This window comes from Labeo rohita, chromosome 14, assembly GCF_022985175.1.
Source record: "Labeo rohita strain BAU-BD-2019 chromosome 14, IGBB_LRoh.1.0, whole genome shotgun sequence".
Classification (NCBI taxonomy): Eukaryota; Metazoa; Chordata; class Actinopteri; order Cypriniformes; family Cyprinidae; genus Labeo; species Labeo rohita.
In genome coordinates, this window is record NC_066882.1 from 32,054,812 (window position 1) to 32,080,992 (window position 26,181).

The following is a 26,181-nucleotide window of genomic DNA, read 5'->3' on the forward strand; positions in this document are numbered from 1 at the left end:
GGAACACTGAATCATTGACTCAAATGATTCATTCAGGAACAGATTAATTTTATTCAGACACACAATGGTTCTGCTTTGGCTTTGTTTGGAGTTATTTTATTGGCAAAACAGAAGAAAAAAACAGACACTGGAGGGAACTAAACTCCCTGCAGAGTTTAGTTCCAACCCTGCTGAAACACACAAACGGTGTAGTTTTCAAATAAGCCTGAAGGACTTGATTGGGTGAATCAGGTGCGTTTGATTAGGGTTGAATGTAAACAGTCCAGGGCTGTGGTCCTCCAGGAACTGACATTGACACCTGTGCAAAAGTGTGTTTAATGGCTCAGAGAGGTACGGTTCAGTACAGTACAGTACGGTACACAATTATTTACGTTTCCATTGTAAAAAGTTGTGAATGGTACCAAAATAGCAAACCGCACCGTACCACTTTTTTGGTACCCTTCTGTTGGGGTACCTAGCACAGCAAAAGATACCAAAAGGGTTGAGCTAAACTCACTGCAGAACGTTGATTTGTTGACTAGAATTGTCACTTGTGTGTGGTACAAGGGAATAAAGCGTCTCCTTCACTCGTTCCACCATGCTGTTCATGCGTGTTGGGCTTATTTACATCAGAGTGCACAAACACAAATAAAATAACAGTGTATTTGATCATTTTTCATACAGACAACAGCCATTTCTCAATATGCGTTCTTGTGGACTTGTAATACGTCATTGCCCAAAAGCCTGCATCATTTTCAAAATATTACTGTTATTGTGCCATGAAATGTGGTTTAAGAGGTTTTTTTTTGGGCCAGAATGTATTTGTTTAAAACTCAAATCTGCGGTTTATTTATAAAGTTAGTGCCTATTTGAAAATTTGCTTCAGCATGCCGATTTCAGAGATGTGAGCTCCAGGCGATCACCGGGCGATCATTTGCTGCTGACTCTGATGTCTCTTTAGTGATTAAACATGAGATACAATTCGTTTTTTGGTATATCTAAAGCTGGGTACACACCATAAGATAATCGGGCTGTTTTTGGGCCAATTTCTCCCCTTCTGACAATCCTACCCTGGCGAAAAGCTGGTCCTTTGCTGGTTTATGCTGGTCCTTGACCAGCAACTTGACCAGCTTAAACCAGCATCAAAGCATACCTAACCAGCATATGCTGTTTTTTTCACCAGGGTAGGTAATGTCCGATTATCTTGGTGGTTCTAAAGAATCTTATCAGATTTTCCTGTGGTGTGAGGTGTGGTGTTAAGAGTGACTGAATCTGCTCTGAGGCGCTCCTGTCGCAACATGTTGAAAATTTGCAATCAGAAATCCTGATGTGTGGGGGGGAACCCCGAGGACAAACTCGCGGATTATCACGTGAAACGAAACAATATCCAATCAGAAAGCAAGCTGACAGAAGACTAACGCAGCTATGGTGTAGCGCTAAAGGATTTGGACAGTAGAGATAAATCCCTTTTTCTCCTGTGAATTTTTTATTTTATTTATTTATTTTTTTTTTTAACATTTACATTTACATTTGTGAATATGAAATTTTGCATGAAAAAAATAATAAGATAGGCGTGACTGTGCTTTTTTTTTTTTTTTTTTTTCTATTCTGCAGAGAATAAATAATACAATACATATTTCCATAACAAAAAATAATTATCAATATTTTGTATAATATTTTGCCAAAATTGTTTTACAAAAGGGCAATGCCAAAATAAATGTACCACTGTTTCAGGGCAACTGACATAAAAGAAGCAACTAAAAATAATATCAGATCTAAATTTAACCCAATAATATTTTTTTTTCTTGTGCATTATTTTTAATGATACTTCCTTAATCTTATTTGTAATTACAGTAAATATTGATTAGGTATTAACCAAACCTTTTTCTAAATAACACTGTCTGTCAGTTGACTCCAATATGAAGAAACATAAGGCAAAGACAAACTGTCTCTTTGAAATAAAGCTCTTATAGAGCTGTTGATGTTTATTCTCAAGTCTCGAGAGATTTTGAGAGATTTCTCATCTTCACAGTTGGGACTCCGTTGGGAAATCTGTTGGTGTGTGGTGTGCTGTCTTTGTCAAATCGTGGCACACCACACACTATAGGAGCAAAATGGTTAAATCTAGGATTTTTTGTCCTCATTTTGAAGATCTTAAAAATTACAAGATTTTAAAAATCTTTTAGTGTGAACCCAGCATGACTGTCAGGATCATAGACCCGATTTGTCTTGTTTTGGCCCTGTCATTTAGTTTGCCCCTGTGTTCCCAATTAGCCTGTGTATTTAAGTGCCTGTCCTTGCATTTTGTCTTTTTTGGGTCAACCAGTTATGTGCGTGTGTTTGTTCTTTTGCCTATTGTGGATTTACCCCTGTGTGCCGTGGATTAAAGACTGTTTATGTTTATTTGTGCCTCCTGCTTCCTGAACAGCGTATCGTGACACTAACAGGCAATCGTTGGTCTCATGAATCTGTTATTTGTTCCTGGTCATATCGTTTTGGCTGACAACAAAACCATGTTTAACTTTATTTATTTATTTTGAACGTTACCGTAGAACAGCACTGACTTTGTAGTATATGTTTGACTGAATTGTTTGCTTTTGTCTTTATTTCCTCTTATATAAGCCTCTTATACTTTTATATTGGCTATTATTGTTCATTAAAACTGACATAAAAAAAAGAGGCAGAGTTGTGTTTTATGTCAATACTGAGAAACGGCTATTGCCGCGCTTTATCGTCGATCGCTACTTTGCCACGCCTAACAAGTACGGGTACTGTTGGCAGTGGAAACACAAGCTGTATCAGGGTGTTCGGTCCCGAATCGCACCGTACTGTACTGTACTAACCCGTACCGCTCGATGGAAATGAGTCATTAAATGTAGCTGCATCATGCAGTGAATGCTTTTGGACTTTAAAGGTATGTTTACGTTTGTTTGTCAGGATGTTTACTGAATAAGGCCTTAATTTTAGGACATTTTATCTTTTGCAAATTGGCTTAATGGTGAAAAGTGGACATTTGGCATTTAGCAGTGTCATTTTTGTCAAATGCCCTATTATTTTTAAATGAAAGTCCAGAATTGATCTATTCAAACAAATACTGTGTAGAGCAATATCGACAGACCTGTGTGGTCTGCACACACGGGATAGCCTGACACTCTCTCTTATTGTGCTGTAAAATTCTTAAATCCTGTTATATTCATAAGAAGAGGCTGCATAACCTCTAATCTCTCTATTCTGCTTGGAAAGATGCTCTGTCAGGGGTTGGTGAATATTCTTATACATCATGTATGCTGCTTAAAGGAGACAGCGCTGTTCCCAGCTGCTGCCGGCAATTTATTTTAAACTCTAAAATCCATTTGACCCTGAGATAAACATTTCACGATTGCTTTTCACTGCCTTATGAAATACAATGGCTGTGTATCACCCAGTACCTCGGCGGACATAATAATCTTCCCCGTGGACAGGGATTGCTCCACTCTCTTGGACCCATTGCGGTCTTACTAGCGGATAGATTACTTGTTATCTTAGTAAGAAACACATTGTCCATCTGGTTCTGGTAGATTGTTTTGGTGAGTTTGGACTGACATTTTGTATGCCTCCCTTTTCAAAAACACCGGATTCCTCCCATTGTTTAGTGAATAGAGACGCCGAGACCTGAGATGGGTGTCAAACAAGTGAAACATCCACAACGTGTACTGAAACTTGACATATAAAACATCGGCATCTCTGCTCATTTACCTTAAACTAATGGAGTGTATTTCTTGCCAAGCCTAAAATCCTTCCATTATTCACTGTCCATCCATTATTAAAATCACATCCTGCAGTAAAACACTAATTAATATGTTGAGTCACTAGTAGCACTCAGCGTTGAGTCTAGGTTGCTGTGAATGGTGCTTTTAAGGATAAATATCACTGTTTTTGTTGCCTCTTCAATCTTCTGTCTCTTAGAGTCACAATACAGCTGTTACTGTATTGTGCAGTCTGACAGCTTTGATGAGCAAATAATGCATATGTACATAAGGTTAATTAAATAGTAGCCTTTCATTGTTGTAATATAATCTGCATTAAGACTACTGTAGCACACAACTACCTTTCAGTGCTCTTAATCGCAAGTTATATCAATTGGCAGAAAATAACGATGAAAAAATAAACCATAACCGCACAATTAATCAGAAAAAAATCATAGAGATTACAGTGAACTAATCGTGAAATCATCATTCCACCCGGTCTACAGTTGTGTCAAAGGTTTCTATCTACATCTCAGGTGTGAAAATGGCATTTACCCTTACGAAAAAAGACGTTTATTCAAGTGTGCTATTAATATAACTAAAAATAGGAAAGTATACTTTAAGTCTACTTTTTATGTACTTCTCAGAAATATACTTAAAATGACATTTAAGTATACCTGGCTTATACTTAGAAAAAATCGAAATATATTTGAGCAATGTTGTTTCTCTGAGAATCCACGTTTGCATTGTTATATGGTAGGGGGCCCTATTACACATCTACTGTACAGAATTTCCAAAACACAAGTGAAGAAGAAACCGAAACAACAGATGCTTCCACATGTTTTTAACACGATCATCAGACATAAAAAAAAAAAAAAACATCAAAACTGTAATGTTATGGAATAAAATGTGACCCATGAAGAGGTAATAATGACTGTAATCAGCTTTGGGGTGTTGATCAACTCCATCTAAGTTTTGATCACCACTCTGAATCCAATTCATGGCCTGTTTTCAGCTTTTTGTTCAAAATGTTGTTTATTTATTTATTTTTTATTATTTTTTATGAAACTTACCCACATTCAAGTATTTATAAAAAAAAGAAAGCATAAAGCTAGAATAAAATGTTTTTGTTTACAAGCTGATCTTTCTTTCAATGTTTTGTATGTTCAGATATTCAAACAAAATATATACAAATTAATACATAATAGGGACATAGTAGTATTACAGCATGATGTAAAGTTCACTTAAAGAAAACTTATAAGTATAAATGCAGTATACATCTACTAAACTAGTAGTTTACAGAGACTATACTTCAAAGTGTGCTTAAAATGCTACACGTATTTAATCAGTATACCTATATGTTGTAGTATAGTTGGAATACAACTAGTTGTGTACTCAAAGTTTACTACTGTTTTACTTAAAGTGTACTTAAATGTATACTTTTATATACTAGAAAATGGGCCAATTTAGTCCCAAGGAGTATTGAAATAGTACACTTACAACTATACTACCATTACACTGACATTTGTATACTTAATCATATACTTGAACTTTACTCAAGTATACTTAATGAAATAAACTTGAAGTATACTTATTTTCGGTAAGGGTAGTCATTTAGCTTATACTGTACACTCATGAGGAAGATCACAAGTAAATGATCACACTAATGCCCATACCAAGCACTACAAAACCAAGTATCAAAAGAAAACTGGAGTACAGAAGCTAGATCAGAAGTAAAAGTGCAAAAGGAATGCAAAAGATTTTAATCAATTATTTATAGGTCTCATTTTATATTAGGTGTTTTTTATTTATATTTGCATTCACACATTTGGTAGACACCTTTTTTGAAAGCTACTTACATTGCATTCAAGGTTTACATTTGATCAGTTTCCTGGGAATTGAACCCATGATTTTGGCATTGCTAGACCTGTCTGAACTAAAGGAATACATTCACTGCAGTGTTTACGAAAATTGTTTGGCACAGTGTACTTTTGTGTTCATGTTGTATTGCAAAACACCACATGGACTAAAGGCCAGGGTCAACAGAGTAATTATAGATGTGCTTACAGAAATAAATTGCAGATGTAATTACATGCAGGTATTTTGTGAATATTCATGCGCAGAACAAAAGCCAAAAGTGTGATTGAAATTTCTTTGCAGTGAATACATCACAAGTAAAAGAACATAAAAATTAACAAAAAGCCATTAAAAAGAATACCAGTGAGTGACACCTTCAGTTATTATGAGTCTTCTAATATTGATGCAGTGTCAATTCATTATTTACAAAAAAGTGAAACAGGTTTTTCTTGTTGCTAAGACCAATGGGAGATCACTGTTTAATCACTGTCTTATTTACTGACAGTGTAACGCACTACAATGTTGTGTTACTCCATTAAAAAAAAAAAAAACACTTTAGTTACAAAGTAATGCATTATGTTACTTTTGTGTTACATTTTGGGCTGGGCTTGTTTATTTGTTTTTAATAACAAAAACCAAAAAGTTATATTTTTGCCTATTTTCACTCAACATGGGGGACAGTGTTGGGAAATGGGAAAACAAAGTAACTTCCATTACTTATTTAAAAAAAAGTAACTCACATATTTGGTTATAAATTTCAAAATATGTGTTACTTTACTAGTTGCTTGAAAAAGTAATCTGATTACGAAACCTGCGTTACTTGTAATGCATTATCCCCAACACTGTTTACTGATGTACCAAACAATAAAGTAAATCAGAGACACCGTTCTCAACGTATTTTAAATGTGAACATCAAGAATATAGAATGTAATAGCAACACCAAGGAAATCTGTTAATGCTTCATTAAGAAAGTGATACCGCACATGCCCTTAACACATGGTTTGATGTATCATTCACATCCATACCACAAACAATACAAGTTATGCATCAGCATTTAATATTACGGTTTGGTGATAGTTAATCATGAGCCAACTGTTTTTGAGTCTACATGGAAAGATTTCAAAGTGATTTTAATAATGGTCAAGTTAGGCATATACTAATATATAAAAGCAAGAGGTGAATATCTCACACATATGGGTAAGAGCGTGTACTTCTGAACACATCAGCCAAAGACAATAACAAAACACTGAAGCTACACACAGACGATAGATTTGCATGCATGCTCTTACAATGCATTGCAGAATTGATGGATCGCTTACAAAGGCATATCTGGGCATGACTCCATGAACTGTAAATATTGACCCAAGGTACTGCTTCACATTCACATGAAGCCATTTTGTTGGCCATTGTGACCACATTCTGAATTTCACAAACTGAAAATTAAATGGGTACATGCCAATAGGATTCCACTTGAGCTCCAATTGAAAATCTATTCGGAAAGAATAAATAGTAGATAGTGGAAATAATTCAGTTATACAATCTGAAGTGGGACTATTCGTTTCCAAGTAGCAGATGGGCTTCAAATGTTGCTTTTAGACAGCTGAATCATGACTTTTTGTGGTAAGCATGGCCTCATCTGCTGTACCAGTGAGCAGACAGCTTTTGATTGGGTTAAAACTGCATCAGCATGGGAAAATTATATACCACATTACAGAGAAATCACTGCAAATGGCCAGTAAACTAAGCCGTACACACAGGACTCTAAAGTGCTACATTATTCAGGAATCCATTAATAACCCATCACATTCTCTGGAAAACATGTTTTGCACTAAGCATGTTACATTCAAAATGTCGAATGGACCGAACACTGTAGCATATTATTAGACCAGATCACATTCAGGTACATACAGGTAATATTATTGCTCATAATGAAGAGAAAAAGATGTGATGCAATGCCCAAAAATGTGTACACTGACCAAAATAGTGCATGCAAAATGCAAAAGCATTTGAGACTTGAACACTGATTGGGAGTTTCAAGTCAAAATGAAATCAAATTGATGGTATTTACTTTCACGACACTGATTTATTTGTGCATTAGTAAAGAGTTCAGGTTTCTATCCTTGCTGGCATATTTAATGGCAAAAAAATAAAAATTTTTCCTGTCAGATGCAGACACGGGAAGACATGTACTGCTTTCAAATGACAGAATGCTTCATACTTTTTGGCTGTCTGAATGCTAGAAACTTTTCAGTCCCACATAGTGGCGTCTAGACACTGGGAGGAAGACTATGAAGACCGTGTGTGGTCGGTGTGACGGCAGGTTGAGTGCAGCCATCATTTGTTGCGGTCATATACCTCACTTTTCATCAGCTCACTTCTGCTGTATCCATGGCAACACTTCAGCTAGTCATGCCCTTGGGATGCATTTCTTGACAGTATTACTCTGTCTCCATTGCTGAAAAGGTTGGCCCATTGTTTTGTATGCATGTGCCCTCTCTTCTAGGTCTTTTTTTCTTGTTTTGTGTATCCTCCTCGGATGCGGATTTGTTTGATTTCAATCTAACTGATAATGACAGCAGCTCTTTTGGGTCGTCTCACTAATTTCATTACAGTATTGTGCACCCAAATTAGAACTGATGTTCTCTAAATTACAGTTATTTACCAGAATACTGTATCAGTCAACTTAAATCTTTCAGTAAACAAGCATCTGTAACCATCTGTAAAGTGATTGTAATACCTACGTAAATCAGAAATCTGAACAATGACTGAAACTGTACTCAGATTTAACAAAATATTCAATCAAAAGTCTGAATTATTAAAAAAATATATATGTATGAAGACAAAAAGGTGTTAAAAATGGTGAAACACTAAACACATTTTGGAATTTCATGAGAAACACCAGGGGCAAATATAATACTTGCTTTCAGGAACCGGAATTGAAAAACTCATTATAAACAAGTAACATTTAAGCAATAACATCTTTGCCAAGTTTCTAGACCAAACATAAAATAAAATATACATACTTTCAATATGTGGTACTAAGACTAGCATCATTATTACTATTGTTCATATTTTAGTGTTAGTGGTTCAGTATTAAACTTTGTGAAACTCGTGAATCATTGCTGGCGCTGCGGTGATGATGATGGCCGGAGGATTCTGCTGTATGCTTCTCGGTGAAGGCCCACATCTCTCCTCTATCCATACTGGCCAGCGGTTTTCACATGTATCATAGCATTCACCTGATAGAAAGTAAATCCTCATGACACATACCATCCCGTCCCGAGTGCAGCTCCCCTCCGGCACATGAGTCATCGTGCTGGGTGATGTTAAGGTTACGGCTGCCTCAAATACAGATTTCCACAGCTGCCTAAAGTGTTTTAAGCATACCAACGAAAGAAAGTGCTAGAAAGAGTCTTGAGTGAATAAACAAGCTGATGTAGCCGTGACCTTCAGAAACTGCCGGGAGGAACTTGATGACTGAAGACTGTCACTTTGTTGTGACATATTCACAGCCAGACGTCAGCACTCTCTGCTCTACAATATTACCATTCCTACTAAGACCTCTCCATCTTTTCTTTTCTTAGTCTCACTTTGTCTCTTTCTTCTTTCTTACTCTTGGTAAATCAACTGCACAGACTAAAAAGAGTCTTAGATGAAATCTATTATTTCACCCTCCGTCAGAGTAGCCATGAGTGATTCACAACGATACAAGTGCACACTGCTTCTAAGAGTTTTAAATGCTTTTTGCATAATGTGCTCTGAATATTCTGTTTACCATTCAAGTCTTCGGTAACACTTTATTTTGATAGTCCACTTTAGACATTCTACTAACAGTAAGTAATTTTGCAGCTGCATGTCAACTAGTCATTAGAGCAGGGGTCACCAGACCCAGGCTACGTCTACATTAATCTGGATACATTTGAAAACATTTCACTGGCGTTTCATTTTATTTACAGTAATATCTCATCATTCACTGACGCGTCCATGTCGCGCGCTCTCATGTTTGATCTAAAAAGCAGCTGCCCTCACGTTTAGCTGCAGGAGTCAGGAGAGCAACTGTGAGTACATTTTCTGTCATCTATTTAGGACTGTAATGTGAAGAGTGTACAAATATATCTTTAGCAGCAGTGTGAAAGTGAATAGCACAAAACAGCCACAATTACAGGTATAAACATGGATATCTAATGGTACAATATGCGTCACATGACTATAAACATCGTTTTCAAAAGCTTCCGTTTTCACAGTCCACACTGCAATGCGAAAACAGCGTTTTCAAATTTATCCACTTTGGAGAGCGTTTTCAAAAAGCTCCGTTTCCTTGACCAAAAACGCCGTCTCAGTGTGGATGGAAGGCCAAAACGGACAGAAAAAGATGCGTTTTCAAACAAAAATGTATTAGTGTGGACATGGCCCCAGTCCTGAAGGGCCGGTGTCCCTGCAGAGTTTAGCTTCAACCCTAATCAAACACACCTGAACCAGCTAATCAAGCTCTTACTAGGTATACTTGAAACTTCCAGGCAGGTGTGTTGAGGCAAGTTGGAGGTAAACTCTGCAGGACACCGGCCCTCCAGGAACAAGTTTGGTGACCCCTGCATTAGAGTTTGCTTAATATCTTCTAACACTCTTTGCAATTATGTCAACTTATTCTACTAACCCTAAACCTAACCGTCTGCTCTGAGCGTTAGTAGACATGTAATTGCAAATTAATGAGAATTAGTAGACATGTAGTTGCAAAGTTACTTATAGTTAGTAGAATGGCTAAAGTGGACTAAAAGTGTAACCAAGTCTTTAATATAAGGCATGACTTTAACAGAGAAACTCATGCAGTAATGGTAATGTACAATAACAGCCACATGTGGATTAAAGAGCAAGTAGGATGAAACACAGGAGTGATTAAATTAGCAGTACAAACTGGTGTAAACTGCAGAAATCTACATATCAAGGAAATATGAAATCTATGCTAAACAGTGAATAAAATATTATCTGAAATAACTGGTTTATAGTTGGTTGGTTGATTATAGCTGCAGCCTCACCAAAACAGTCCAAATTTTATAATTTAAAAGAGTAAACTAGCAAAACTTAAAGAAAGTTTATTTTGTAAATATATATATAGTTATTTTTGAAGCCTGTAAGGCCAATCCAGGTAATTTACAATTGAAATATTATGTTTTTTAATGCTTATGACTGTCACCAGTTATGGGCGGATCTCCTTAAAACTTTGCACGCTTGTTTAGAATCATCTTTTGCATGTGCTCAGCAGGTTTCATGACATTTTGAGTTGTCCTTTAAGCTTTATAGGATTTTGGACTAAATTTGGACAGGCCCCTTTTCTAAACAACCTCGTTATAGCTTCCCAAATGGGTAAATTTCAACAAAGTTTTCCAGTATGAGCAGTTCTATCCTATGGTATGAACATTGCGAGTATGTGCGAAAAATAACGCAACGTACAATTGTTTAAAAATGCAATGTTGCCCCCAGTGGCCAATTTCTTTCAGATTTATCACAGACTTCTGGGGCCATGAGTCAAACAGGCCCAAAAAGTTTTGTTAAAATTGGCCTCCGCTAACCATGTCTAACAGGTGTCCAAACTTCATCGGCCAATAACAGCCATGTTTTTTTTTAAATATGCAAATGTCCTAAGTAGATACTTGTGGCACTTTGGACCAAGACTGTGCACAACGATTTTCATGATGGTGTGATAAATGATTTGCGTAGTTATAGCCATTTTTCCCTCTTATAGCACTGACAAGTAGCCAAGCACATTTTTTTCCTGTGACCTCAAATTGAGCTCTTATATAAGTGTTCTGAGGTTGAGAAGATATCTCATTCTGTTTAGGAGTTACAGGCATTTTACTAAAAGTGGCCCTGTCCCTTTCAAACATTTTGGTGTATCTTTGCGACGGTGAACTGAAAGTTAGCTCTCTAGAGAATCTTACGGCACTGCACTGGTTTGGTTCCAATTGGGAGAAAAACCTGGGACTAGTTCGCAAAAGCAGGTTTTTTAAAAAATCCAAAATACCCGAAAAGTTCACAGGCTCACAATTAGGCCACCCTCAGGCCCATTGGGGTGAGCCCTGGTGACATTGTAGGCAATGTGAGTACTACCATCCCTCCAAGTTTCAAGTCTCTACGACTTACGGTTTGGTCTGCACAATCAGTTTTACACGGAGATCGCTGATCCTTGGCCATTTTAACAATTACATATAGGGTTTCAGCGCTACACACTTGAATTCCTAAAAGCATCTTGGTTGTGTATGTAACCGGGTTCCATGCGTAGGAAACAGGATGGTGCATCAGTAGCTGAAGCTATGGAAATATGGTCCAGGTGTGACAATTGTCTGAAACCCATATAGAAACAAACCAATTCAGTGGCTGATGGCACTAACGCTGGCCTCTGAGGCACCACATCATCTGCACCTCAAAAGACACACCGTGTCATCAGCCCTCAGACTTTGAAGAAAGAAGCCATAGCAGTAAATGTCAATTCAAGTCAGCTTTTTTTATATATAATTCTTTATACAATACAGAATGTGTCAAAGCAGCTTCACAGTGTTAAACAGGAAAAATTGTGTGTCGATAATGTGGGAGGACAATAGTAAACAGTCAATTTTTCAGTTAAAGTCAGTTCATAATGAAAGAATATGGAAGAGTTGCATATGTCTCTTTTCCATACACCCAAACAGGGTAATATATGTAACCAAAATGCTATCAGTATCAGTAGCTGATGCTATGGGAATACCACAGCTGTATGCTACTGCGTAATTGCGAGTTTATCGCTTGACTGACACAGAAATTAACCGACCACTGTTCAAACAGATGGAGACCAGAAGTAATATCCCCATTCAAATGATAAATCTTGATAAAAGTGTGTGAAAAGGCCCAGCCAGCCATCACAAAAATATCTTCTAAAAGGTGCGCTCTTAAACAGACACCTGCAACAAGGCAATAGTGAGCCAAGAGGTGAAGACAGTCCACATGCCTCTTAAGCAAGAGAAATCACATTTTTCACTCAATGCAATCCTTTGTTTTGTTATAACCAGTAAACAAACGGCTGGTCAGATTTATGCCGCTAGCTTGTATGGTTTACATAAATCTTTAACGCCCTCACAGGACAAAGCCTGTGCAGCCTCTCATCTTCTTGCAGCTGAAAAGGTGAAAAAGAAAATGATTGCAAATGACCACAAGCTGTGAGCGCAAAGAAGGAGAAGCGACCTTAGGAACATACCCTATTTTAAGTCACAGCAAGATCTTAACTAACCCATGAGCAAAATCCCATAACCCCTATAAGGCCTGCAAATCAGCAATCCACTTCAAGAATGTTAAGGCCATAAACACATAAGAGTCAGAATTCTCTAAAAAGCTTACTCCAGTGGTTCAAACGGAGGCCCCATCGAAACTTCTAAGACTACAGATAAAAAGGATCACAAGTGGGTCTCAAGCGTCTTGTGTCTTGCATGAAAGAGGAGACAAGTAAATCCCTCCCTGACGAAACATCCTCAACTGTTTTACGCTCAGCAGCAATTGACCATTTGTAAAGACCTGCCCTCTGTCCGACAAGCCATGGCGCGCTCACATTACACATCATGTTCTCACACAGTGAAAAATACATCATGGAGCAGAGGACACTGACAATGTGCCAACAGACAAGACAGAGTAGGTTACTTTTGATACAAAACAAATTCTCAGCTTTAAAATTTTGTCATTTTTTAAAGAAATTCAGACAATAAATACCATTTTGTGGCTCTTTAATGTGTTGTGACAGATCGCTGTAACTGCCCAGACAAAAATTGCTTTGTTCTAAGAATGTTCAGAGAACGTTATGCTTTGTTCTGGTAATGTTTTCAGCGGCAAGTTTTTTTTTTTTAGTTCCCAGAATATTCTCCTAAAATGTAGGATAACATCCTCTAAACACATTCTACAAACGTTTATTGATAACATTGTTAGAACATTATCCTCTAACATTCTAATAAAGATTTAATCGGGGATCGTCCCATTGGACATCTTAGACAACTCTAATGTTGCTCACATCAAATTTTGGTTGAAAGTAAAAACCCAACCTTTGTTTTATGAAGCTCAAACTTCATGAGATAACTCCAAAAACTACCAGCTTCACTTATTAGAAACCAGATTGATTTTATTTCTGCCATACATCTACAAAAAGTCTTACTAAGAATAACAGAGATTTTAGATGTTAATGTCTGTTTGAAAGTAACAGTTTGGTTTGATGTTATCATTATGGTGAAAAGCATTTGCTTTACTTGGGTAATTTGACTCTTGGATGGTTTTAAGTATCATCATGTTATCAGTTATCTGATTTTGTTCAGCCTAGTCTATGGTGCTAATAGATCATTATTTGTCATAGTAATACAATACTTCTACAAACCAAGCATAAATGTAATTAAATAACGTCAAGGATTTTTTTTTTTTTTCACCATGAATCTCAACAATGGTGACATGCTTCATACAAAACTCATACAGGGCTCCCAGAATGCATTATGGCATGAAGCATGTCACCATTGTTGAGATTCATACACTGATTCTTGATGTCTGTGTGTGTCTAAACATTCAGTAGTTTAAAGTGTGAACAATATGTTTTGAAAATTATATGTAGAATATAGATTATCTGATGAAAGCTCAAATGGATGTTATGCTGTTGCAACCCATTTTTGTAGTCACTAATATGAAATTAATTGAATAGATTAGACTGTAGATGCAATCAGATTTCTGCATGATGCTTTTGTTAACAGCAGGAAGTAGCTAAGATCACCTGATCACATTTCATCTAGTTGCTTTTATAACAGCTGAAGAGAAAGAAATTAAAAAAAAAAAGTCAAATTGCCCAACTAAAGTAAACGCTTATCGCCATAATGGTGAAATCAAACCAAACTATTATTTTCAAACAGACATCAACATCTAAACCTCTATTAATCTCAATAAGAACTTGTGTAAATGTATGACAGAACAATTTGGTTTATAATAAGTGATGCTGGTAATGCTGTTTCTGGAGTTATTTAATGACGCTGGAGCTTCCCTTACCAAAAAGAAGTATACTTCAAGTTTATTTAAGTAAAGTTCAAGTATATTTTTAGGTATACTTTATGTAGTAAGTATACAAATATCAGCATACTAGTAGTATACTTTTCAGTGTACTACTTTAATACTCCTTGGGACTAAGTTGGCCCACTTTCTAGTATATAGAGGTATACTTTTAAGTATACTTTAAGTATAACAGTAGTAAACTTTGAGTACACAACTAGTTTACATCTGTTTTCAGTTTGTACTGCAAGTATACTAAAAGTGAACTAATAGGTATACTGACAGTTTACTAATTAAATACTTTAATGCATTTTTAGTACACTTTGAAGTATAGTCTCAGTAAACTACAAGATCAGTATTTTTACGTAAGTTTTCTTTAAGTGAACTTTATATCATACTTTAAACACACTACCTATGTCCCTATTTAGGTATTAATTTGTAAATACTTTGTTATATGAATATCTAAACATACAAAACATCATGAATAATTTAGTCTAATATACAGACAACATTGTCTTTCTTTGTAAAGCATTTTGCAAGATTAAGATATCCAGGGAAGAAATGTAAGTGGTCGAAAGTATGTAAGCCTCAAAACTAGATACACAAACCTCAAGAATGGTGGCAATCAGCAAATATTAAAAAGATGAAAACTTTGCGTCACAGTACAACAAATAACTAACAATAATGACAAAACAACAAAAAAGTTTAAATGAAGTCAGCAAACAGCAAAACAATAATCCTATAACAGTAACTGGATAATTTATTCATGCTGCAATGCATGCTGGGAACTTACAAAGCCTTAAAATTTCAACAATATGAAATTCTTTGCTCAGACAACTGTTTGACTAGTTGGGACAACATTTGTGTAATTTTGTTGGTCTGACAAGGGTTTTTAGTTTTTAAAAAATAGCATTTTTTAGTATTTGAGACAAAATGTTTCGTAAAATGGAAAATATGTATTTGCATTTTTCACAGTGTGGAAGCATCTGTTTTGATTTCTTCTTCCCTTGTGTTTTGGAAATTTTGTACAGAAGATGTGTAATAGCATCTCTCATGTATAAAAAATAAACAAGGATTCTCAGAGCACAAGTATAGCTCAAATATTTATATATATACAGTTCTGATGTTTTATGTCTGACGATTGTGTTAGATTACACGTGGAAGCATTTCGGTTTCTTCTTCACTTGTGTTTTGAAAATTAGCACCCCTAGTGTATAACAATTAAAAACACGGATTCTCAGAGCACAAGTATAGCTCAAATACTTTTTCTAAGTATAAATCAAGTATACTTAAATGTAATTTTAAGTATATTTCTGATAAGTATATAAAGCACATTTCTGAGAAGTACATAAAAAGTAGACTGAAAGTATACTTTCCTATTTTTAGTTTAAAAGAAGTATACTGATAGCACACTTGAATAAACTTCTTTTTCGTAAGGGTTGACATTAAAGAAAGGTTGAGTTTTTACTTTCAACCAAAATTTGACATCTGAGCAATGTAAGTCCACATCTGGTTTGATGGGAAGCTTTATTAGAATGTTAAAGGATAATGTTCTAACAGTGTTATCAATAAACATTTGTAGAATGATTTAGAGAATGTTATCCTAACTTTTAGCAGAACATTCTGGAAACAAACATAAAACTTGCCACTGAAAACATTCCCAAAACGTGAAACATTTCTAGCTGGGTGATCATCTCTGTCTCTTTACTAATTACAGCACAAAATAAACATGAATCAATCAAACTCCCATTGACGGGTCAATTGCCACAATACTTCTTCGGCACTAGAAATGCCAGCTGTAGAAAAGAAGAGGCACTTCCACTTTGGCTAGCTTCTCCAATAGCGAGTCTCCCAAACACCAACTACTGTAAAGGGCACAGATGAATTTGGCAGAAGTCTGCCAAAAGAACGAAGAGCTGTATCAGGTGTTTCACTGCTGAAGCCTGTAAAAAAGGGAATTGGTTGACCACTTAAGCCTAAGCATACTTAACTTTTTACACATACGCAAGGGTCAGTGTGCAGTGCCACGAATTTCGTCATCAGAATAGTACATGCGTGCTGTACGTGGACCACGTGGTTTTTGTAGCCCCATGTACTTATATCACACTCGCAGGTCGAGCATGTGCACTGAATTTGTTTTGCACTAATCGGTTGTTCCACAAGGTGGCAACGCTGTCCTGGGTCATTGTTTCTTAGTAAAGAACAAAACTAAAAAGATAGAACAACAACAACAAAATAGTGCAACAACAACAGACGTTTACTTTCACAAGTGCTTGAGTGAGATGGTATGAGACAGCTCAGCGTTAGTTGAGTAGTTAGAGTTAAAATATTTGTTATCAGTCATAACTTATGGGGAAAAGTAGAGCAGACACACACCTTCAAATGGAGTATACTTTGAGAGGCTACGCGTTTAGGACCTGAAGTGGCTGAGCAGCAGGAGAACCCATTCCTCAGGATGAGTGTCAGAAACACAGTGTCACAGACAGCGAGTTGAGGGATGACTCCGTCAGAGGCACAAGAAGTAGTGAAAGCTTCCCGAAGGGCATTGAGGAGAAAGGCAGATACACTGTAGGGGTTCAACATCTGGTCAGGGACAGCAGATAAGGAGGACTTTAATCACCCACTTTAGTGCCAACCCTTCAGGGTTGCCATTACTGAGGCTGTGGACCTCAGTGTATTCTCTGGGAAATAAGTTGCTGAAAAGCCATTTACTGTGTCTTTGCAGTATGGAGCTTATCAACATATGCCCTAGTTTCATATTCAGTTATGGCACCAATCTCCTTGACCACCAGCATCTCTGAATTACTCTTCTCCAATAGACCCGTAATGGTGGTGAAGTCAAAAGTAGCATGGTTAGTGATACAGGCTGAGAATGGCAGCTTCCAGGACCTCGAGATCTCCTAATAGAGGTATTGAAAGAACGCCAATGGCCTGAGAAGTCTACACTCTGGGTTATATTGGGCTAGTCCAGCTTCAGTTTCTCAGCAGCATGTGAAACAGCATTCAGCCGTTCAGTATGAGCCACGGAAGGCTGCGCCTCCTGTCCGCTCCTCAGAGTCTGATGTGCTCTGGACTCGGGCATAAATCCTCACATGTGAATTCAACCAGAGAAATGCAGTGCACACAGTCCGGTGAGAGAAAGGGAGAAGTCTGTCTGCTCACTTTTCTTAGCTTCCAGCTCAACAGCAGATCCCCCAGGACCCTACCTCGTGTGGTGCCTCGTCTGCTCCAGGACCACAGCAATTTACCTCCTTGAGAAGAAGCAAGCCGAGAGCTTTCATCTTGAAATTATCACAGTGCATGCAGTTGGAGGTGCCATCATGTTGTACACCCAAACACTTGACACACCTCTCATGCGAGCCCCCTCACTCATAAAAATGAGATGGCAACAAACACTTCCTGGCATCGTGTTCCCCTCTGAGGAAATAAAATATCCTCTTGATGATGGTCACTGAAACACGATAACAGGCTAGATAAACCACTTCTTGAAGAAGTGAAATCTGAAAATTGATAGTGCGGGCACGTCCTGTTGAGGCGCTGATGACGTGGTGTCTCGGAGGACAGAACTGGAACCATCAGCCAATGGACTGCCACGTTTTTGATCAGGATACAGAAAATGATCACACCTGGAGGTGTGTTCCCATAGCATCAGCTACAGATGGAAACTGAATATTACACTTAGTGATGAAGGCTGGACCAGAATTTTTCAAAATCATACTGTAATTTCAAGAAATCTTGGAGTACGACTTGTTCAATTTACAATATTAAATCACCTTTGTTGTACTCCCAATGTGAAATGTGAGTGGGAAAATCTGATACATGCGCTGTGATCCTGTTCTAAAATACAGGAATTTTGGTCTATGGTTCATGATTATATTCAAGAAGTAGCAGTGTGCTGCTTTTCATTTTCCCCAAGTATTTATGTCCTAGGGGATCCATCTTTTTCGCTCGCTAATGTCGAGATTAGCAAATGGATCCCAATGCGTATGGTAGGGAGACAAATTACTATGAGAGGCTGGTGGTCAGCGGGACGCCTTCTTCTCAAGAGTGGGTTATAGAAGGTGGCAGAAAAAAAATGCCTTATAGGTAACTAGTAATACATGGATGTGTAAAAGAGAAGGTGAGGCAAATATTTGAAATGCACTGAGGATATAGGGTAACAACCTGGTGGTGAATCTTTTTATTTGTTTTTTTTACTATACATGATGCATGTAAAATTGGTGGTCTATAGGGGTAGGGGTTTTGACAATAGACTGCATTTACAAAACATTAAAAAATGGAATATATTGTTCTGCCTATTGAAGAAATATAAAAAAGATCATAAAACTGTAACAAAAAATAGTGAAACGATTGAAGAAATGCATGGTATGACCCATAAATTACTTATAAATTTCTCATCTTTATCCACCCAGGTGAATGTGTACAAAACAGAGCCAGCCCTCTGAAGCGGTTCACAAGGTCCGGTTCTGTCCTTTCAGGGGATGGCCCGGGTCCAGGATGGGCACACAGAGGAATATGACAGGTGCAGTCATTAATAATCCTCTTATGTCAAATGAGAACAAAGAGGCATTACCTTATCTTGCCACACGTACAGAGGAAATCACCTCAACCATACAACACTGAATCAAAAAATGACACAAAGCATTGATGTTTTTATTAATGGCCAGCTGTTATATGAGATACAGAGAAAACTGTCTAAGTGAATTTAATAGCCAGACGTTGTCAGTGATTGGAAACCTAATGCTGGGATTGGCGTGCAAATCACGGACAATGAAAAGCATGTTTACTTGGAATATTTATTTATGAGTTGTGTCACCTAGAAATGAGGTTTCATTTTATGGACACTCAAGAACTTTGTCGTCTTATTTCGCAGCTCTGTGATGTTAGAGGACGGTCAGGATGGTATGGACAGTGGTAGCCTGACTCCTGGCTCAGCTCGACAGGTCTGCATCCAACGCCATCCAAGCCACGGCTTCGGGTTCATTGCCGGCAGCGAACGGCCTGTCGTTGTCCGCTCTGTCTCTGCGGGTAAGACACGTGTCTCTGTCTGGAGCTATGGGATGGATGTCTGTCGTCCCCTTTCTCTGGTGTGCCAGCCAGTCAACGTCATCTTTTGAGTTCTTCAGATTTGAGAGGATAAATTCAGATACTTGAGGTGTACGATTAAGTTTCTATTTGATGCCTTGATAAGATAAGGGTGAAAATCCACTGTAGGATAGGTTATTACAGCTGCCTTAGGAAACAAGTGTGACTAAAATGATTTAGTGATCTATATCAGCATATATTTTAGGACAAGAAAAGAAGACGACAATGTCAGAAGGCTTTAACTGATCAAGTCTGTAAAGAGCAAAATAAGTTTACAGACTCCTCCTTTACAGACGGACCCTCGAACGGCAAGCTTTACCCCGGAGATCAGATCCTCGCCATCAACCAGGAACTCGTGAGCGACGCGCCCCGGGAGAAAGTCATAGACCTTGTAAGGTAACACCCTTTACTGTCACCAGAGGAAAGGGCCATGTCTGGACGCATGACTGTGCTTTATGTTTTTCTATTCCATGTGTCTCCATCAGATAAGAGAATTCATTTCAGATAAGACACTCTTTGCACATTCTGCAGCTCACTTGCCAAAATGTCTTTTTCTTCTGCAGGCGGTGCAAGGACTCGATTGTTCTCACTGTGCTGCAACCACAACAGGTAGTTAAGGACATTATGTCTTCTCCAATCCAAATTACATTTAATCAGTCCCTTTCAGTGCTACAGTCAAACTACTATGCCGATTTCAATATAATCTGTACGTTTTTACTGAAATTTGAAATTCAGGTTCAGCTTTGTCTGCAAAAACACACATTTGCTTTGTGCCAATGTTGCATAACTACTATACATACATAATTACATAATTACAACATTGAGACTAAAGCTTTGGAGTGAAAATGTCATGTGAATGATCCGTGTCAACGTTCCTCAATGGAGCATTAACCCGGCGGCCACACTGCAAGCAGGTCAAGCTGTAACAGCGCTCAAAAGTTTAAACAATTTCAGCTTTGACCTTGGCTGCTACCGAGTTTGCGGAGAACAATCAATTGCCCAGATGTTGACAGAGGAAAGACTGATCCTTTGTACATACAGCTCCAGTTGTACTTCCATTCTAAGTCAAATCATGATATTCAGAGGACAGCGCTGGGTGGACTACTTACAAATTGTGGTCTATTACTGATTACAGATTGAATGATTAAAATTGTAGTAAGTAACGGTTACTCATTTTAGGCAATGTATTCTGATTACTCTTTTAGATTACTTTTTTATCTAACCAGTTCTAAACTTACCATTAAATGTACCATATTGATATAAAAAAAACAAACAAACATATATATTCAATATGAATAATATATTAAAATTAATATATTATAATGAATTATATTATAATTAAATGTTACATTATGCTAGGGTTTCACGCTCAATGTAAAATCTGCAGTGGGTTTGTGAATTGATAAAGAGCTAATAATTAGTTAAATAACATAAATAACACTTGAACACTAAAAACAGGAATATTTTATTTGCCTGCATGTGCCTATTTGAACTGTAAACATGTGAATGTGTTGTTAACTATTTGCAATATTAACAAGTAAATTCAGATTACATGTAATCAGTTCTACCCAGTAAATAGCATTTACAGTAACACATTACTTATTTTATGCAAATTAATCAATGGTAAAATTGGCATTTTGAATGCTTTTTGTCTTGTCGGGGTCAAAGCAACACAAAATTTTTTTGTTGTTGTGTTGAAGGCCTGATGTAAGTCATGTGAACAGGGCTTTAGCAATCTAACTGAACTACCACAATGTATTCACCGTTTTCAGATCTACACTGCTCAAAATATTTGTTGTTTTTAAGTAAAAATGTGTCCATGAAACAAGATACTTTCACTTGAGAAGCAAAACTGCATAAGATATTAAGATTTGTTTGCAGAAAATATCTTGAATTAAATTTTTCATACCCCATTGGTGATTTTTTTTGGTCTTGTTTTAAGCATAAAACAGGTTAGTGGGGAAACATTCGTATAGCTTACACAGTTTTGCTTTTCAACCTAATATAGTATATTTTTAAGGATGTTTTGCTTTTTTAGAACCAGATGAACGGTTTTAAAGAAGCTAGTCTTAACCTCTGTTTTTCTGTCTATTTCTCTCTTTCTTTCTTCCTACCCTCCCTTTGTCTTTCTTTTTGTTTCCTTAGTCACCTAAATCTGCCTTCATAAGTGCAGCCAAGAAAGCTCGTCTGCGAACCAATCCCCCCAAAGTGCGCTTTTCTGAGCAAGTGTCCATCAGCGACCCAGACTCAGTATGTGCTGCTGCCTCTTGCCCACATCACACCGCAGTCATATCTGTGCTAACACAGCTTTCTTTATGTGCTGTAACAACACCAGCGCTCCTGATAGACTCGATAGCTCCTGGATCGTAAGATTTGAGTTTGTCGAATGGACTCGAGGTATTTTGTGACGTGACTGCTCACAGTCTGTTCGTGCTAATATTTGTCAGTATTTACAAAGTCAACGTCAGTCGTTAGTGTCTCCTTTTGAGAGTGTTACATGGCTGTCATTTCAGAGTTTCAGTACTGAAGTGCGATTCACTCCACATCTCCTGCTCATCTCATTTCATCAGACTGCAGGTTTATTACCCAGAGGGGCAACACGTAAATCCCTCTCTGATGGTGCTTCCTTAATCTAGATGTGGCCCACCATTTCGAAAGGCTAAAAGGATAAATCCGAATACGTGCACTTCTCCTGTGGTTTCGTCTGCTCTATGAACTCCAGACTATATTAAAGCACATAGGTGAAAATACAAGGCTCGGAATTGACTACGCTTGATTTGGTTGGAATGAAAGAGCTCTAGCGTTTCTCAGTTTCGTATGCATAGGGTAGATTTGCATAGAAGTCAGTCAGGCAGATATTGACAGATGTTTTCTTTCTGAATAGAATGCGAGTCCTAGTTTGTTTGTTCGGTTGCTGAGATTTATTTGGTTTCACTATAGACACGAGTGCAACAGTACTGCAGCTATGCTGAATTGCCTATTGAAAATGGAAATTCTTACAGCGGGCGCTTTGAATAATTCCCTCCGAGGTGTTTAGGTTACGGAGTTACGTGGAGGAACTTAGTGTCAGCTTCCTTTGAACAGTTCCAGACGACTTAGCGGTAATTGAATGAGGTAGCGTCGCATCTAGAGAAAGGCCGCAACCTCCCCATGACCTTTAATGTTGTTCCTAGGCATTCATTCATTCGTAGCTTTTCATTAGCACTACAGCTGCCATCTCCTCTTGGTGAACATGGGTCGATAGCACCCATGTTAATGTCAATGTCCATGGATTATGTCCCATACAGTTTGATATCTGCCTTGTGAGCAAGGAAGAGTCCACACTACACCCTTGGGTGCTGGTCGCACCAATTTAATAAAGCGGACCGATGGGAGGGGTGTGCAGCTCTCCTGGAAGAAGAAACTTGCTGATCAGGCCTAGAGGGCCAAAATCGGTAAAGATCAAACCACCCTCACCTGAGCCTCCTCTAATCATGTCAATCCATCTTGTGTGATCAGCAGGGGCCAGCGGGGCTTTCTTCATTAAAACTCGCCTGTCAGCACAGAGTACACAAGCTGCTACGTTTTAATAAAGGGGTTAGGCTAAAAGACAAATGCCAACGTGGGACTTATTATTCATATCACATCATCTCACGCCGTAGCTAACGTGCAACCGATTGGGATTGTGCTGAACGTATGAAACACAGTTAGCCGACCTGCTCACTTCACCGCCTGTCATAACATGATTCCAACTGACACGCCAAATTGACGCTTGCTTATTTGTTTCCATTCTGTATTTGTGTATAAAGTGTAACAGCACTTTGCACACGTCTCCAGAAGCAAGCCTAAAGGTACTTTGGGTAAAACACTTGCCAAATGTACTGAATCATGGGTGTATCAGACCTCATTCAGTGTCAACATTTGACTACATAAAATCATTTTATTGATGATACTCAGTGGAAGATCAGTGGACGGCTGATAGAAAGTTATGACACTTCATTCCAAAATAACATGGAACCTGGTACAAATCGATACGATTCGGACATTGGGATAATGACAAAACTGCCTTCAAGGTTTCTTCAAGGTGCACTAAGTCATTTTTTCACACTTCTTAGAAGTTGTATGCAACTAAACATCAGTTAAATATGATTAAAATGATAGAAAATGCTATCAGTAGCTTTGCTTTAACACTTTTATTAACATCTTCGGCAACAGCCGTCAGGATAATATTCAAGGTCGTTGGATGTTCAGAACGATTTATATTTACATTTATTCTTACAGTTGTTCTAGATCAAGGACTGTTCTGAATATACAGCTTGGTCTTATTGTTTAGACGTAGGTATTAGTATGTAACGTTTACAAGCACTACATTTTTTTGTGATGTTTTTATTGATGCTGAAACCATTTGGACATATTTCAACGTTTAAAACAAAAATTGCTACGTATTTACAAATCTTTTATATCATTAAGATATTTGTATCAATGCATTTTTTGCTTTTTTATCAAAAATAAATAAAACATAATTGACCGAAATATGCATGGAAATGACCATTTTAGTAACAATATGGCATTAAAAGATATTTTTTTATATATATTTGCTAATCCCACTCCTACCTGTAAACAGGGGTGGCAAACATTGGTCCTGGAGAGCTGCAGCCCTGCAGAGTTCAGCTTCAATCCTAATTAAAACTCACCTGCCTGTAGCTTTCTAGTAACCCTTCAGACCTTGATTAGCTTGTTCATGTGTGTTTGATTTGAGTTAAAGCAAAACTCTGCAGGGCTGCGGCTCTCCAGGACCAACGTTCGCCACCCCTGCTCTAAACCTAACCATAACTATCTCTGTACAGTATAAAGAAAAATATGACAGTCAGATAAGTATGGTCACAATCATTTATTTATTTCAAAAATGTCAAAAGCAGTACCACAAGTAATCCAAATGACGATGTGTTGCAGCTGCAGTCCTCAATGGTGGAATATAATAGTTTTATATGAAGTGCAGAGCAGAATTTAAGTTGTTGACTCTTTCCCTGCCAGCGTTTTTATTAATTTTATAAAAATGTCATGCCCCCCCAGAATATTATTTTGTTGTATGAATATCTAAACATGCAATACATCAAATTAAAGAACATACCCTCTATTTTTAAACAAACAAAAAAAAAACATCAGTTTTATTCTAGCTTCATGTGTGCATTTTTTATCAACACTTATCAACACATAGAAAAGCAACATTTTCAGCAAAAAGCTGAGAAAATCGCATTTTTATCAAATACTACATCTGGATCATATTCAGTATTATCAGAGTGAAAATGCAGTATATGGCATCCATCAGTAGGGGTGCGGGGGGGCACAAACTAACACAGGGTTAGTTGTAACACGCCTGGTTTAAATATTTCCACACACACTAGCGTAACCAAATTCAAGGTGTTTACTAGTTCCCATAGCAAAACTATACAGAGAAAAAAGTGCGCCAAAATTCAAAAGTCTTTTGAACATATCGCTAAATATTTATTTTACCATAGTAAAAGTAAATTTTTGGCTGAAGTAAATTTTTAATCTCAGTTTTTAGCATTTATTTAAAATGAGACAAATCTGCTATTATTTTAATGTCCAATCTGTTATTTATCAGTTTAGATCATTAATGCTTTGCAAGTCAGCAGAAGACACAAACCACTTTTAAATTCCAGTCGCACTGATGGGGAACGTTGTAACACTGCCCCGCTATTATTAAACTATGCTATTCTATGACATTAGCGATGCAATTTTCACTATTTACTTACTATGGATTTAAAAAGAAACCACAAGAAACAGGTGAAAAAAGACTGACAATTGATGTTTAATGTTGAGAAATTATTATTTCAAGAAATGTAAAGCATTTTGGCTCGTTTATGTGTCTCGTGTTCTATGAGAGCTGTGTTTGGAGGGAGGGGAGTGTTTTTTTTTTTTTTTTTTTTTTTTTTGTTTTTTAATGTCTGAATGTGTTTCATCTATTTGCGCACATTGTTTCAACTATACTGTATCTGTGTTTTGCGATCAGGGCCATCCCACGCATGGTTGCGATGTGTTCATTGTGAAACTCAAAAAATTTGATGATTTTTAGTTCTTAAAAAACGCCATTATTTTATTTGAAAAAGTTAATAATTTTATTTTATTGACAAAATATTTTAGTTTGTCGTGTATATTTTTTTCATTCAGTTGGTAACATTTTAAGCTGTCATATGGTCATGTTACAACATGCCCCTCAAATGTTACAATGTACCCCACATACGGGGCACGTTGTCACTTTTCACTTCCTTTCTTTTGAGGTAAATAACAAAAAACGTAATTATGTAATTATGTAATTACATAACAAAGCTACATATTTGTACTAGACAAGTGTGAAATTCACGTGGACAAAAAAATATACTCTGAACCCCACGTGGATTTACACAAACTGAGAGATTCAAAAAGTGTTAGGTTGTGCCCCGCACTACCCTACTCCTAAAGCTTGCACAGGCCTTTACCACTTCCTGGATCGACATTT

At 37.3% G+C, this 26,181-nt stretch overlaps 1 protein-coding gene across 3 annotated transcripts in view; it reads left to right on the forward strand.

The window, feature by feature from the left end:
- Positions 1–26,181, forward strand: part of frmpd3 (FERM and PDZ domain containing 3) — a 157,299-nt gene that overhangs the window by 114,504 nt on the left and 16,614 nt on the right. For 2 of the 3 annotated variants that reach the window (XR_007829103.1, XM_051128156.1), the window contains exons 3-7: positions 19,010–19,119; positions 19,471–19,625; positions 19,976–20,078; positions 20,246–20,291; positions 21,828–21,932. Coding sequence is in view for 2 of the 3 variants with exons in the window: in XM_051128156.1 (XP_050984113.1) it covers positions 19,079–19,119; positions 19,471–19,625; positions 19,976–20,078; positions 20,246–20,291; positions 21,828–21,932 (450 nt within the window). In the remaining variant the exon portion in view is untranslated. Of the gene's footprint in view, positions 1–19,009; positions 19,120–19,470; positions 19,626–19,975; positions 20,079–20,245; positions 20,292–21,827; positions 21,933–22,969; positions 23,117–26,181 lie in introns of those variants that run through there. The other variant, XM_051128157.1, reaches the window with a different exon arrangement.